The sequence below is a fragment of the Doryrhamphus excisus genome, chromosome 1 (genome assembly GCF_030265055.1).
Source record: "Doryrhamphus excisus isolate RoL2022-K1 chromosome 1, RoL_Dexc_1.0, whole genome shotgun sequence".
Taxonomy (NCBI): Eukaryota; Metazoa; Chordata; class Actinopteri; order Syngnathiformes; family Syngnathidae; genus Doryrhamphus; species Doryrhamphus excisus.
In genome coordinates, this window is record NC_080466.1 from 16,072,879 (window position 1) to 16,087,708 (window position 14,830).

At 38.9% G+C, this 14,830-nt stretch overlaps 1 protein-coding gene across 3 annotated transcripts in view; it reads right to left on the bottom strand.

The window, feature by feature from the left end:
• The window catches only part of hhip (hedgehog interacting protein), a 48,516-nt gene extending 37,962 nt beyond the window's left edge, over window positions 1-10,554 (bottom strand). For 2 of the 3 annotated variants that reach the window (XM_058065310.1, XM_058065321.1), the window contains exons 1-2: window positions 9,777-10,554; window positions 3,306-3,498 (exon numbers count right to left, since the gene is read on the bottom strand). In XM_058065310.1, coding sequence (XP_057921293.1) covers window positions 3,306-3,498; window positions 9,777-10,049 — 466 coding nt within the window. In that variant the 5' untranslated portion in view covers window positions 10,050-10,554. Of the gene's footprint in view, window positions 1-3,305; window positions 3,499-9,338; window positions 9,554-9,776 lie in introns of those variants that run through there. The other variant, XM_058065331.1, reaches the window with a different exon arrangement.
• Window positions 10,555-14,830: the final 4,276 nt, after the last annotated feature.

Consider the following 14,830-nt stretch of genomic DNA (forward strand, 5'->3'; position numbering starts at 1 on the left):
AGATCTTGCAGGATTAAAACGTGACAAGACTTCTTATTGGGAAAAAAAAGCTATCCTGCAATACTGGTAATGGTAATGGTTTTATTTCATTTTAACATGCATCAGATTACAATTGAGTGCATCCCATAATCAGTTCACAGTTCCACATGTCCAAAAGGAGTAGGAAGAAGCAAAGCTTATTAAACCCTACCCCTCCATCTGGTACTTTTACAATCAGTAACTGTTACATTTGTTCACTTCCTGCTTTCCTAATATAGTTTAAGGTTTTTTTTAATAAAATTATTTTTATAAGTAATTTATATATATATATTATATAACATGAATAATATATATACAATAAAATAATAATAATATTAATAATACATAATAATTAATTATTTATTATTATATATTATAATTATATAAAAATATATAATATAATAATAATAATAATAATGTTATATATACATAAATTATTATAATATAATAATAATAATAAACCTCAGGAACTATTTTATATATATATATATATATATATATATATATATATATATATATATATATATATATATATATATTGAAGTATTTTTTGAAAAAGCGCTATGCAAATAAAATGTATCATTATTTATTCATTTATTTATTTTTCTGTAAAGCGTCTTTGAGTATTTTGAAGAGCGCTATACAAATTTGTATTATTATTATTATTTATTGAATTATTTATTCATTTATTTGTCTGTAAAGCGTCTTGGAGTATTTTGAAAAGCGCTATACAAAATTGTATTATTTTAATTATTATTATTATTTATTTATTTATTTATTTATTTTTCCGTAAAGCGTCTTTGAGTATTTTGAAAAGCACTATACAAATAAAATTTATTATTATTATTATTATTATTTATTTATTTATTTTTCTGTAAAGCTTCTGAGTATTTTGAAAAGCGCTATACAAATAAAATGTATTATTATTATTACTCTTAAAAATAGGGATGGAGCATGCAGCCAACAGAGCTGTGTCCATATTCATGGCTCCCCAGCACTGAAGCTTCCATCTGGTTATCTTCCAAGGCAACCTGGGTGGCCCACCCCGAGCACTTGACATCTTGATGCACTTCAGCAGTTTTACATACACACAAGCTTTGTAGAAAAATAAATGTGTCATTCGTCACCACATATGCTGATCTGTGGCGGAGGAGCACAACACAGGGGAGGGGAGGCAAAGGGGGGGGGCGCACTCCTCCCCGAGCCCACATGTGTGTCAGCTCCTGGGCAAGTAACGCGACTCCAGACGTCTTCGCGCTATGATCTCCGCTGTAGTGCGGCAGCGTCATAGCAAGCCAGGATGCCAGCGCAGCATTAGGCGCGGACAAGAACGCCGCACGTTTGATATTAGACTCGTGTTGCAGGGTACCGTAGATGTGGGTGGGCGAGTTGGCCACGAGGGTGTTTGCGAATCTCCTCTGCAGATTTTAATCAGTTTGTGGCCCTGAGAGATTGAAGGAGGACTTTAGCGAGATGAGCGTTTGCAGTGGAAGGGGTGTTTGATCATATTTGGTATGCACTCGGGAGGGCACAGGTAGCGGCCATCTTGGATCCCTTTAAAGCTTTCAAAGGAGTCTTTTCAATCTTTTCAATCTTTTACCATTTCAAATTACAATAAGTGATTACTTAAATTATTAGATTTACTATTATATTTAATCCCAGAACAGAGCCCACACATCGGGGGTGTCCAAGTTTGAAGGATGAAGGGGGGCCACTTTTATACATTTTGTGCATGAAAGATAGAAAAAAATCCATTCAGTGCAGGACATTTTATTGCATTTATTTAAATAATTATGACTAAATATTATTTTTACAAACTGCTGGCCAAAAACAGCACTTTGGATGCCCTTGCTGCACATTTCCAGGGCTCAAAAATTTCCCACGTTTAAAGTAATCCGAATTTTTTTTATATTGATATTTTACAATATAATATATAATAATATATATTATAATTATATATAATATTATAACAATATATAACATTATATTATATATAGTATATATATTATATATATATATATAATATTATATAATATATAATATTTTTTATATATAATATATAATATTTTTTATATATTAATATTTAATAATTGTAAAAGTTTGTTTCTATATTTGTATATGTTTGTATATATCATAAATATTTTAAGAGTATTCTTTTCTTAACCTATAAATTTTTTTTATTTATTATTGCTATTGCTAATGTTCTTAACTGTAAATTTGCCTTTGCCTGTTTTTATTTTTTGTAAGTCAATTCATAAGAGGAAAAACTGCACAATGTTTTTGTATGCAATGTAAACAGTTTTTTAAAAATAAATCACATTGCTTTTACCTTCAGAAACATTGACAATAAAAAAAGCAATAAAGGGTTAAACCAAGTTTTGTTTAACTGATTATGATTAATTTCAACAGAAATTAGACAAAATGTAGATTACCTTTGGAGGAAATGAACGGCATACTTATCGGATAATTGTAAGTTTATTTCTCTAAGTATATGTATATCATAAATATTTTAAGAGTATTCTTTTTTTGGCAAACAAATTCATCACCAGGATCTTCTTCCTCGCACTGCAAACTTGTTGTGAGTGAATCGACAGCGCCTATGCTGGTTGCAGCCAAGTAGTGCACTGCTTTTTGACTCAACTGCTTCCGAACGCGATTAAATTAATTAATCAGACAATCTTCTGTAGCATCGGTTACAATGTGAGCGTATTTACAGGGGCACCTATCTGGACCACATGAGAGTACGTACGTCCTGAGTATGAAATCAACTCCAGGAATTGAGTCTGGGATCCAGGAAGTAGGTCATTTGATCCATTTTGCTCCAGTTCCAAGCCCAACTGCTTGGACTGGTGCAGATTTTTATTTTATTTTATTATTAGTTGGTGTTGTAATAGTTTGTTTTTACACCCACCTGCACCGTAGCGGAATATTTTCCACGCACATGTAACACAAAGTCTGTGTGTGGCTACGACAGTCCAGGCTGGAAAAAAACATGTCCGTGTTTTGTTATGCTAATTAAAATAAGCTCCAAACACACGGAACAAAACACCACCAGGGCGGCAGGGGTGTAATCTAATGAAAAACGTTACGGATGCATTGACAAGCAAAAGCAAAGCAAGGAAGGACAAGCTAGCAAACACATGAGGGGTGGTCAGCAACAAATGAAGGTGAGGTCGGATGAGGTAAGAGCTGCGTAAATAAATATTCACAGAACATCTGACGAAGCCAACAAGTCAATCTCTGCCTTGCGAGATACATTCAGGGACCTTTTTTCAGTGTGGAATTACCTGGTATGTGTCCCCTGCAGGTGTAGTAGAACTCGCGGCAGAAGTCCTGGCAGAGCTGGGGCAGGTCCGGCTCCCTGTGTGGCATCTTGTCTGTGTCTGAGGAGTGGAACAACACCTGGGCGTTGGGGGAGCAACGGGCACACTTGATCTCCTCCAGCAGACGTCCACATTCTGTGTTGTTGGTGGAGAAAATCTGGAGACCACACACACCAAAAAGGTTTTGGGATAAGGTGGACAGTGGACTTGTATCATGTCAGGTATGGGGAGATATCATGGTTCATAACATTTATAGTAATGGTTTTATTTCATTTGAACATGCATCAGATTACAATTGAGTGCATCCCATAATCAGTTCACAGTTCCACATGTCCAAAAGGAGTAGGAAGAAGCAAAGCTTATTAAATCCTACCCCTCCATCTGGTACTTTTACAATCAGTAACTGTTTGTTCATTTGTTCACTTCCTGCTTTCCTAATGTAGTTTAAATATATATATTTTTTTATTTGTATTTTTATTAACATTTTTATTTATTTATTTAGTTGTTTGTTTATTTTTATTTAACTAAAATTAAAATTAAAATTAAAATTAAAATTAAAATTAAAATTAAAATTAAAATTAAAATTAAAATATTTAAAACTATGGTACCCATTATGTCATTGTATGGTCATATCACCTCGTACTTCGGTACGTGACAAAAATACAATTAAAAAATGAAAAATACAAAAATTTCAATTTTAATTTTTGTATTTTTTATTTTGACAAAAATACAATGAAAAATACAAAAATTTTAATTTTTGTATTTTTTATTGTATTTTTCTCACGTACCGAAGTACGAGGTGATATGACCAAAAATAAAAAAATTAAATTTTTGTATTTTTTTTTTTTATTGTATTTTTGCCATGTACCGAAGTATGAGGTGATATGAGCATCCAATGACATAATGGGTACCATAGTAAGTGACAATATAGTGATATATATCAAGACTCTTCATCCTTGTATTTAGCAAACATCAACTGCTTGTATTGTTTCTTGAATTGGCTCATCGTTGTGCATTGTTTGAGGTCCTTACTCAATCCATTCCATAGTTTGATTCCACATACTGAAATGCTATTGCTTTTTAACGTAGCCCTAGCATATAAGTGTTTCAAATGTACTTCTTCCCTGAGATCATATTTCTCCTCTCTTGTAGAGAAGTATTGGATGACATTTTTTAGCTAATTGCTTATTTTTAGCCTTATGCATTATTTTAGCTGTTTGAAGATTAGAGTCAGATAATATAAATATATCACAATAATGGTATGAATGGATCATTTTTAAGGAGTCAAACGTCCATCCCTACAACAATTGAGTTCCGGTATTCTCTGCAGTTGAGTGACAAAGTAGGCGGGTAAAATGGGTGGACTAGTCAAGGTACAAGACGTTCAGACATCACTTATGTCACTGACGTCTTTTTCCAACATGGCACGTTCAAATATATAAACTAAAACATATGACACATCAGTGTATTGTCAGCTATTTCATATAATGCTGCATACATCATCTCTCCCATAAACAATAAATGTTACTGGTAGCGTTAAATCTTAGCACATTCCCCCCCCCCCAAAAAAGACAGTAAATTAGCCAGTCTGGAGAGTACCGACGTATGCCATGTGTTTTTTTTTAACAATTCCCAGATCTGACAAATGTATGAATATGCATTATGCAAAAGCACACAGGGAGTTAATTCAAAAGAAATTGATGGGAATTATTTATATAACAAATTAGCTGCAATAAAACACAATGTAATCTGGTTTAGGTCAAGAGCGGTGTCGCTTGGGTAGTCAAGCAGGCAAGCAAGCAAGCAAGCAGGCTGGCAGTACTTTGCTCCGTGTGAGGTCCGTGTGTAAACACAAATTTACAGATAGACAGGCACATCATTCCCTCTCTGGTATCAACAAATTAGCAGTCTGTCCAAGTCAATTAGCTCGGAGGACCCAAGGCCAACATAAGGAGACCTTACACTTGCTCCCTGATTACGGAACAAACTGCTACTGAGGAAAAGACTATTTGGAAGCCCAACAGTGCTGTGTTGACCCAGAAAAGGACCAGAACGTCAGGTTAGGAGGCTAACTGAATGTGTTTACATACACAAAAACCCGAGAGAAAACTTCAATTTAAATTGCTAGAAAAGGTGGTTTACTCACTTAAAGAGATAATTCGGATTTTTACCCCTCCAAGTAATTCCGGTTAGTTGCTGGGATTACTTAATTTAACAGTTCGGCTTCTCGAAACAATATGCGTTCAAAAGAGTAATACATTTGCATGACGAAAAATGCCTCTTCACCAAAAAACATATTGTTTAGCTTTGCTTTCGCTAACATCGATATTGATGCGCGATATTAGCTGTCCATTGTTGTGTATGTGATGAAGATGCATCCACCGCAAGGATCGCAGCCTTCTTCATCACATACGCAACGGACAGCTGAACGATTTTTTTGTCATAAATTACTCTTTTGATCGCATATTATTTTGAGAAGCCAAACGCTTTACTTAAGTAATCCCAGAAACGAACCAGAACTGGGCTCACGGAACCAAATGGTGTGTAAGTCACCGTTGATGGACTACATCGCTGATGGGGATGTCCAAAATGAATCCAAACTATCCCTTTAAGACTATGGCAAATCTCACGAGGTGTCAAAGTACCTCGCAAGAGCTCAGTTGAGCCCAAATCATACGCAACAGACAGCTGAACGATTTGTGAGGTCGGATTTTTTTGTCATAAATTACTCTTTTGATCGCATATTGTTTTGTGAAGCCAAACATTTTACTTAAGTAATCCCAGCAACGAACCAGAACTATGTTTCTCATCACCAATTTTTTTTGTCATAAATTACTCTTTTGATCGCATATTGTTTTGAGAAGCCAAACGTTTTACTTAAGTAATCCCAGCACTGGGCTCACAGAACCAAATGGTGTGTAAGTCACCGTTGATGGACTACACCGCTGATAGGGATGTCCAAAATTAACCCAGACTATCCCTTTAAGACTACGGCAAATCTCACGAGGTCTGAAAGTACCTCGCAAGAGCTCAGTTGAGCCCAAATCAGAGAGATGATTTTTGTTTTTTTCTTTGCAATACTAAGACTCATAAGACAGGAATTGACCACCAGTAGCCAAGAAATGAGTGCGCTTAGCAAAAATGTAAAGGCTGACGTCTCGGAAGTGGAGTCAATGTTAGCTGTTAGCCGCTAGCCACTGACTAACTTGCTGCTATACTTAACTTTACATCACATTTGGATCAATCCTCCTTAAAGACGCAGCCTTTAGAGTTATTATTTCTTAAGGGAACATGTTTAGGACGCCAAACAAATCGGACCAATGTCGGGCCTTTAAGGTTCCCCTGTATAGAATTGACAAGATGATATAAATGGTGGTAAATTGGGAGGTATTGTCACAAAAAAAAGGCAGTTCCGGGTTGCACGTGTTCCTTCGTAATACCGTGCAGCGATGTGGGCATGCCTGCCCTCCTGCTCTAAATTGCCTAGTGATTCCGAGTGCCACGAGCTGGCACCGGCTCCACTTGGAGTAACATTTGTGTCCTCTCGGCCGTGCGCTGCGTCCATATGTTGCCGGGACGCCCTCCAATTTTGCCATCATCCAAAAAAAAGCAGAACAAGCCTTGCTTTGTTTATGCTCCTTTTTGCTTCTCAGCTGAGAGAGAAGCGTAAAAGCTACAGTATAAAAGTCATTGACGGTTAACTCATGCACGTTTGCATCCAATGCAAGGAGAGACTTTTTTGTGTGTGTGTGTGTGTGGAAAAGAACACTTGTCATTCAGTTGCAGCGAATCTGTGATGCTCTGCAAACCTCTTAAAGAAGCAGTGGGAGGGAAAAGCAGCCATGTAGGCAACACTAAGCCCCAACAAAACACTTGTCCTCAGGGAATAGGTGTATGTTAGTTGGCAAAGGGGGGGGGGGGGGGTAAAGTGAAGAACCCCTCCCAAAGGCATTAACACTTGGACAGGGCTGATGACGGCAAGGAGGAAAAGGGGGGGTGATGTTCTCCAGCTTCTCCCATTAGCCAAACCAACAAACACAATGGCGTTGTTATTCTTTGGCCATAATCAGAATGGGCTCCGTGTGTGGGCAGTGTAGCTGGGAGGAGAAGTCGACTTGGTCCTATTCAGGCTCCTCAAGTCCCCCCCCCCCCCCCCCCCCCCGCCCCCCCTTATTTGCATGACTCGAGGAAATGAAATGATGCAACAGGGCTTTTTTTTTTTTGGTCTTTTGGGTTACTACCACCCAGTCACTGAATGATTGCAGGAAGGGTTTAAATGGAAATATAGCGCACAGTGAAGTCATTGCAACATGTGTTGCTTTTACGTAATGTTCTACAAGATTCACATGATAAAATGTTGCTTTGCCGAAGACTGCTATGTAATATAACGGAATCTGATACGATGTTGGAATAGTCTGAAATTACATGACATGCATTAAGATATACTGTATAAGGCAGGTGTTGCTTTGCAGGAACTTCACACGACTGTTCCTTAAACACATCAGTAGGCTAACAGATCAGATGAACTAGATCAACGACAACTGTTAAACATGTCACTTAACAAATTTCCCCACTGATGGACGAATAAAGGCATATCTTAATCTTAATCTTAACGACAAACGGTCCTAAAGTAAGATTACAGATACAATGCAGCCGAACTACAACATGATGGAAGATTCTGGAATGATGACTGTTCCTGGTCCGTCACAAATGCTAAGTATTCTGGGACTATTCCACAAACACATGCAGTAATATAACAGATGCCAACAAGACAGAAACCTTCGGGAAAAAAATCTGGATCACTTCACATTGCTGTTCCTTCAACACTTACAGATGATAGATAACAGAAGATAACAGATGGCACTAAAACAGAACCAGGAATGGAATATTCCGGAAGCTTCACGTGACTGTTCCTTTAACACATAGCCGATAAAATGTTACTTTGCGAAATGTGTAACATATACTGTATAAAGCAGGTGTTGCTTTGCTGGAACTTCACACGACTGTTCCTTAAACACATCAGTAAGCTAACAGATCAGATGAACTAGATCAACGACAACTGTTGAACATGTCACTTAACTACAAACGGTCCAAAAGTAAGATTACAGATACAATGCAGCCGAACTACAACATGATGGAATATTCTGAAATGATGACAGTATCTGTGACGGACAGGAACAAAATATTCTGGGACTATTCCACAAACATATACAGTAATGTAACAGATGCCAACAAGACAGAAACCTTAGGAAAAAAAATCTGGATCACTTCACATTGCTGTTCCTTCAACACTTACAGATGATAGATAACAGAAGATAACAGATGGCACTAAAACAGAACCAGGAATGGAATATTCCGGAAGCTTACACATGACTGTTTCTTTAACACATAACCGATAAAATGTTACTTTGTGAAGGCTTTGCTGAAGATTCTAGACTGCTATGTAACATCATGGAACCTGATATGATGTTGGAATAGTCTGAAATCACATGACATGCTTTAAGATATACTGTATAATGCAGGTGATGCTTTATGGAACTTCACATGACTGTTCCTTAAACACATCAGTAAGCTAACAGATCAGATGAACTACATCAACGACAACTGTTGAACATGTCACTTAACTACAACCGGTCCTAAAGTAAGATTACAGATACAATGCAGCCGAACTAGAACATAGTGGAATATTCTAAAATGTTCCTGGTCCGTCACATATACTAAGTATTCTGGGACTATTCCACAAACACATGCAGTAATGTAACAGATGCCAACAAGACAGAAACCTTAGGAGAGAAAAAATCCGGATCACTTCACATTGCTGTTCCTTCAACACTTACAGCAAGATAACAGATGGCACTAAACCAGAACCAGGAACGGAATATTCCGGAAGCTTCACATAACTGTTCCTTACAGAATATTCAGACAACTTCAGGAATGTTCCTTACACACATATACAGTAAGCTAACATGTCACTTAGTTAGAAGTTAGCACACTTACATAATATTCTACAGCCCGGTAATGTTTACGGTTCCAACCGGGATTTTTCAGCCAACACCGGCTCCCCAGTTGGAAAACGTCGATGTAGAGTGGCCATGGTAACAACTCGAACGCGCTGCATATGGTTTATTAATTATATATTTCGAAAAACTAGTACAATTGAATAAGTTCGGTTAGCATAAAGTACAAGGCGGGTAACGCAAAGGGCGAGAAAGTGACGTAAACAAACAATAACTAACAACAATAAGGTCGCTTTACGGCACAGCTTGTTTATGTTTTTGTTGCGTGGAGCTTAGCAAGCAGCCCGCAGGCAAACCACCCACCAGCACCGCTATAAACCACCACCAGCCGCTTCTAACAATAAGACAGCATTACAAAGGTTGCTTAAAAAGAAAGCCAATTGAAAAGCCCGTGAATGGACTTTATTAACCTTCTTACCCGGGCATCCCTGCGGTGAGCGATCTGGTACGCGGCTCTCCTGGTGGGGCAGCAGGACACCCGCGGGTACAACCTGTGGCAAACGTCCCCGCTGCCGGTGCCGTCCAGCAGGACTTTCCTCTCCCGCTTCTTGAGGCGCTTAGGCAGGCTGCCGTCGTAACACCGTCGCCTCCTGGCGCTCAGCTCGGCTCCCCTCTCGCCGAATTTCGCATCTCCGCATTCCCATACGTTGACAGCGATGGCCAGCACTAGCACGAATTGCAAATGCTTCATTGTCTTGTTTTTTTTTTATTAAAAAAAAAATAAAATTATTCCACAAGATATCCCCCACCGATTTCCTTGTCTGTAATGTAATATGTTATATAAAGGCAATATATGTGTGTTTATTGCATTTAAACCTTGCACACGTGAGCCCGGAAGAAAAGTAAAAACATGCAGCACGTAAAAGCAGGTGCCGCGAGTTGGAATCTAGAAATAAATGTATTAAAAATAAATATCATGCTCCTTCCCGCAAAAAATAAAAACTGCATAAAAAAACAATATCACAATTTTATCCAGATGAACATAAAAAGTGCAGCCCCAAAAAGAAGAGCCTCGGCGTTCCTCTCAGATGTAATCCCTCGCTGTGTGGATGCATGGAGCCACGAAAAAGGTAGCATGCAAGATATAAAAGTTCTTCTTCTTCTTCTTCCTTTTCTTCTTCTTCTTCCGTACTAAAAAGTCACCAGGAGTGCTCACATGTTTTCTCTTTGGTCTCTTTCCTCCTTTTTAACTAGCGCGCTAGAAGAGCACCGTGACGTATGCGAGTCGGCGGGGGCGCGCGCACACTCACACACATTCCCTGGCCAGGCGCGTTCACGTCGAGGTCGACGGTCACCTGGTTGGTTTGTGTGGGGGGTGCATACATAAGGGCACACCCGTTGAAAAAGTTGGGAAAAAGGCTTAATTAGACATTTAAATCTTGCATAAAGGTCATCTTTTGGAATATGGTGCATTTCATTTTTGGCATAAATGTGATAAAAATCACTAATTTTGGCATCACTGCATTGACAGAAAGTGTTTTTTTTTTCGGTTTGATGAATTCTAAGTCAAAACTAGAAAGATTTTTTGTTGTCAGGGAGCTAAAGACCCTCCTCAAGGTGATTGGTCCTCTGCTCTTACCACTTCACAGACAGCAGTTTTGTAAACAAAACACAGTTTTATGCTGAATTCTTCCATATTCATATATCATTCATATATCAACTTCTACCTTACTGTTTGCTGATAACCATGAAGCCAATTGAGTGGGGTGTGTCTCGCTGGGGCCAACCCTACACCCCTGACCAATGGCAAAAGGGTAGGCGTGGTCATCAGGGGAGTGGTTCAAACATTTTGGCCAAGATGAAAATAATGCAAATTTACCTTGTGCACAACTTCAGATTTGTATTGAGTATTTTATTAGTAGTATTCATTCATTCATTTTCTAGCGCTTTTCCTCACGAGGGTCGGGGGGGGGGTGCTGGAGCCTAACCCAGCTGTCTTCTTTGGGTGAGAGGCGGGGTCCACCCTGGACTGGTGGCCAGCCAATCACAGGGCACATATAGACAAACAACCATTCACACTCACATTCATACCTATGGACAATTTGGAGTCGCTAATTAACCTAGCATGTTTTTGGAATGTGGGAGGAAACCGGAGTACTCGGAAAAAAACCCACGCATGCACGGGGAGAACATGAAAACTCCACACAGAGATGGCCGAGGATGGAATTGAACCCTGGTCTCCAAGCTGTGAGGTCTGCGCGCTAACCACACGACCGCCGTGCAGCCTAGTATTATTATATTACTTTTCATTCATTCATTCATTTTCTACCGCTTTTTCCTCACGAGGGTCGCGGGGGTGCTGGAGCCTATCCGAGCTGTCTTCGGGCGAGAGGCGGGGTACACCCTGGACTGGTGGCCAGCCAATCACAGGGCACATATAGACCAACAACCATTCACACCTACATTCATACCTATGGACAATTTGGAGTCGCTAATTAACCTAGCATGTTTTTGGAATGTGGGGGGGAAACCGGAGTAGCATCGTCGTTTAGACATTTTGTCTAAAAATGCACTCCCCGCTCGTTTTTTTTCATCTTTTCTATCCCCTCCTGCTCCGGTCTGACCACTCCAAATTTGCAAAACAACAAAACATCATTCATTCATTAATTTTCTAACGCTTATCCTCACGAGGGTCGCGGGGGTGCTGGAGCCTATCCCAGCTGTCTTCGGGCGAGAGGCGGGGTACACCCTGGACTGGTGGCCAGCCAATCACAGGGCACATATAGACAAACAACCATTCACACTCACATTCATACCTATGGATAATTTGGAGTCGCTAATTAACCTAGCATGTTTTTGGAATGTGGGGCGGAAACCGGAGTAGCATCGTTGTGGCATCGTTGTTTAGACATTTTGTCTAAAAATGCACTCCCCGCTCTGTTTTTTTTTTCCATCTTTTCTATCCCCTCCTGCTCCAGTCTGACCACTCAACAAAACATCATTCATTCATTCATTTTCTACCGCTTATCCTCACGAGGGTCGCGGGGGTGGAGCCTATCCCAGCTGGAGGGGTACACTCTGGACTGGTGGCCAGCCAATCACAGGGCACATATAGACAAACAACCATTCACACTTACATTCATATCTATGGACAAAAAAAAACATAAAAAAATACGGCAAAGGTACATTAACGAGCTCCACTTTTGGCTCCAAGGCAGATAATTTAGCAGTCATGCTCAATAATTAAAAAAAAATTCAATAAGTTACGGGAATAACACCTTTTAGTCAGAAGACTTGGGAGCTACATTTGCAGCACCTGTTCTTACTTGGGGGTCTGGATATATCTTCAGGAATCTGGGACGGATGGAATCCAGTCCAGGAGGGGGGGGGGTCTTGGTTTGATTATGGGCAATTATGGAAATGACCCCCGATGGTCCCCACCTTCTGCATTCTTCCCATCAGCCAGCGAGTTTCAGCGATGTGTAGCATACGGAGGTTGCGGAAAGACCGTGCAGACAATGGCTGCACAAAAAAAAAAAACATGTGGGATGCAGCTGTGGAACAGAGGGGAGCACATCTGCTGAGAGAGATAGATCATTAGAGAGAGAGAACGTACACACACACACACACACACACACACACACACAAAGAAAGAAGCATTGAACCTCTCTTGCAAAACTCTCAATTTCAAAACAATTTAATTCTTGCAGTTTTATTCGCAATTGCTACATTTTTTATGCGTGTGGGCAAAATTGCAAAGCTGACTTTTGCTTTGCCTTTTTTACGAGCAATAACACATTTTTTTTTTTTACCTCCGCCAAGCGCAAAAGCACAAGCAGCGAGAGGTATTGTTTGTTTCTTTGATTACAGGCTTATGCAACTGATTTCAATTAATTTTTATAGAGTAGTGGCACAAGTAACTAACAAGAACTCGGGCAATTTCCGAATTGGTTACCCCCCCAACCCCCCCCCACAGATCCTCGAGCACGCTAATGGGACAGTCCTGTCCACCTGAATGTGTTCAATTTACATACATAAACATATAAAGAATAAGAGAAATTGATGGTGTTTTCAGTATTTGGGCTACAATGCTAGCATTCCCCCTTCCCTACCGAGTGCATCCCATAATCAGTTCACAGTTCCACATGTCGAAAAGGAGTAGGAAGACGCAAAGCTTATTAAATCCTACCCCTCCATCTGGTACTTTTACAATCAGTAACTGTTACATTTGTTCACTTCCTGCTTTCTTAATTAAATAAAATTAAATAAAATTAAATAAAATTAAATAAAATTAAATAAAATTAAATAAAATTAAATAAAATTAAATAAAATTAAATAAAATTAAATAAAATTAAATACAATTAAATTTGTTTATTTAATAATAATAATAATAATAATAATAATAATAATAATAATAATAATAATAATAATAATAATAATAATAATAATAATAATAATAATAATAATAATAATAATAATAATAATTTGTGCCCTGTGATTGGCTGGCCACCAGTCCAGGGTGTACCCCGCCTCTCGCCCAAAGACAGCTGGGATAGGCTCCAGCACCCCCGCAACCCTCGTGAGGAAAAGCGGTAGAAAATGAATAATAATAATAAAATAATAATAATAAAAAAATACTCGACTGCCGTGCAGCCAAAGAACATCATACCAACAGTAAAATATGGTGGTAGTAGTGTGATGGTCTGGACCTGGACCTGGAAGACAATGATCCAAAACACCGGGAAGTCCACCTCTGAATGAAAAACTAAATGAAGACTTTGGAGTGTCCTAGTCCAAGTCATGACCTTGTCGTTTCTACTGAGGGTGTTCCAACCAGTTATTATTTTTAGTGGGTAATCACTTTTTCACAAAGTAGTTTCACTTCCTGATTTGAATGAAACCACCCAAAGTGCTAATAGGAGAGTCCAATGATGGGATGCAATTCCGACTTATTCCGTCTTATTTCTGTTCATTGCCTCATTGAAGGGATTCTCCTGCACTTAGTCTGTGACACTGTGAGGATATCCCAGATGATGATGGTTAGCTTGTACCCGGAGAAGTATCAACATCATGAAAGCTCAACTCCCCCAAACCGAAAGAATGCTGACAAGTTTACGCTCCTTCTGTTTTTTTTTTAGTATTGTTTGCCTCATAACTCAAAGAGTCGCCGACACGCAGCAAGACTGATGACAGAGCACCATTTGTGTTTTTTTTTTCTCTCTCCAACCCCTTGCAAGCAAAACCGCACAACCTCACCGCTTACAGATCATAACTCCACAAAAAAACCAAGGTGGCCGACACTTAGCCTCGGGTCAAGATGGATTCATCTGTCAAAAACGACAAAACTTTGGGGAAATTGGCTTGTTCTTATGTTGTTAGATGTTTAGTTGTTTGTTAAATGTCAGTTGGTGTTTTGTTTTTTTTTACTTCTGTCAAGCATAAAGTGCAGAATAGGAGGCTTTTGACGACATAAACATGTTACTGTTCATCATTAACGCAATTATTTCTCCCAGCGGTGATGAATAATAACCA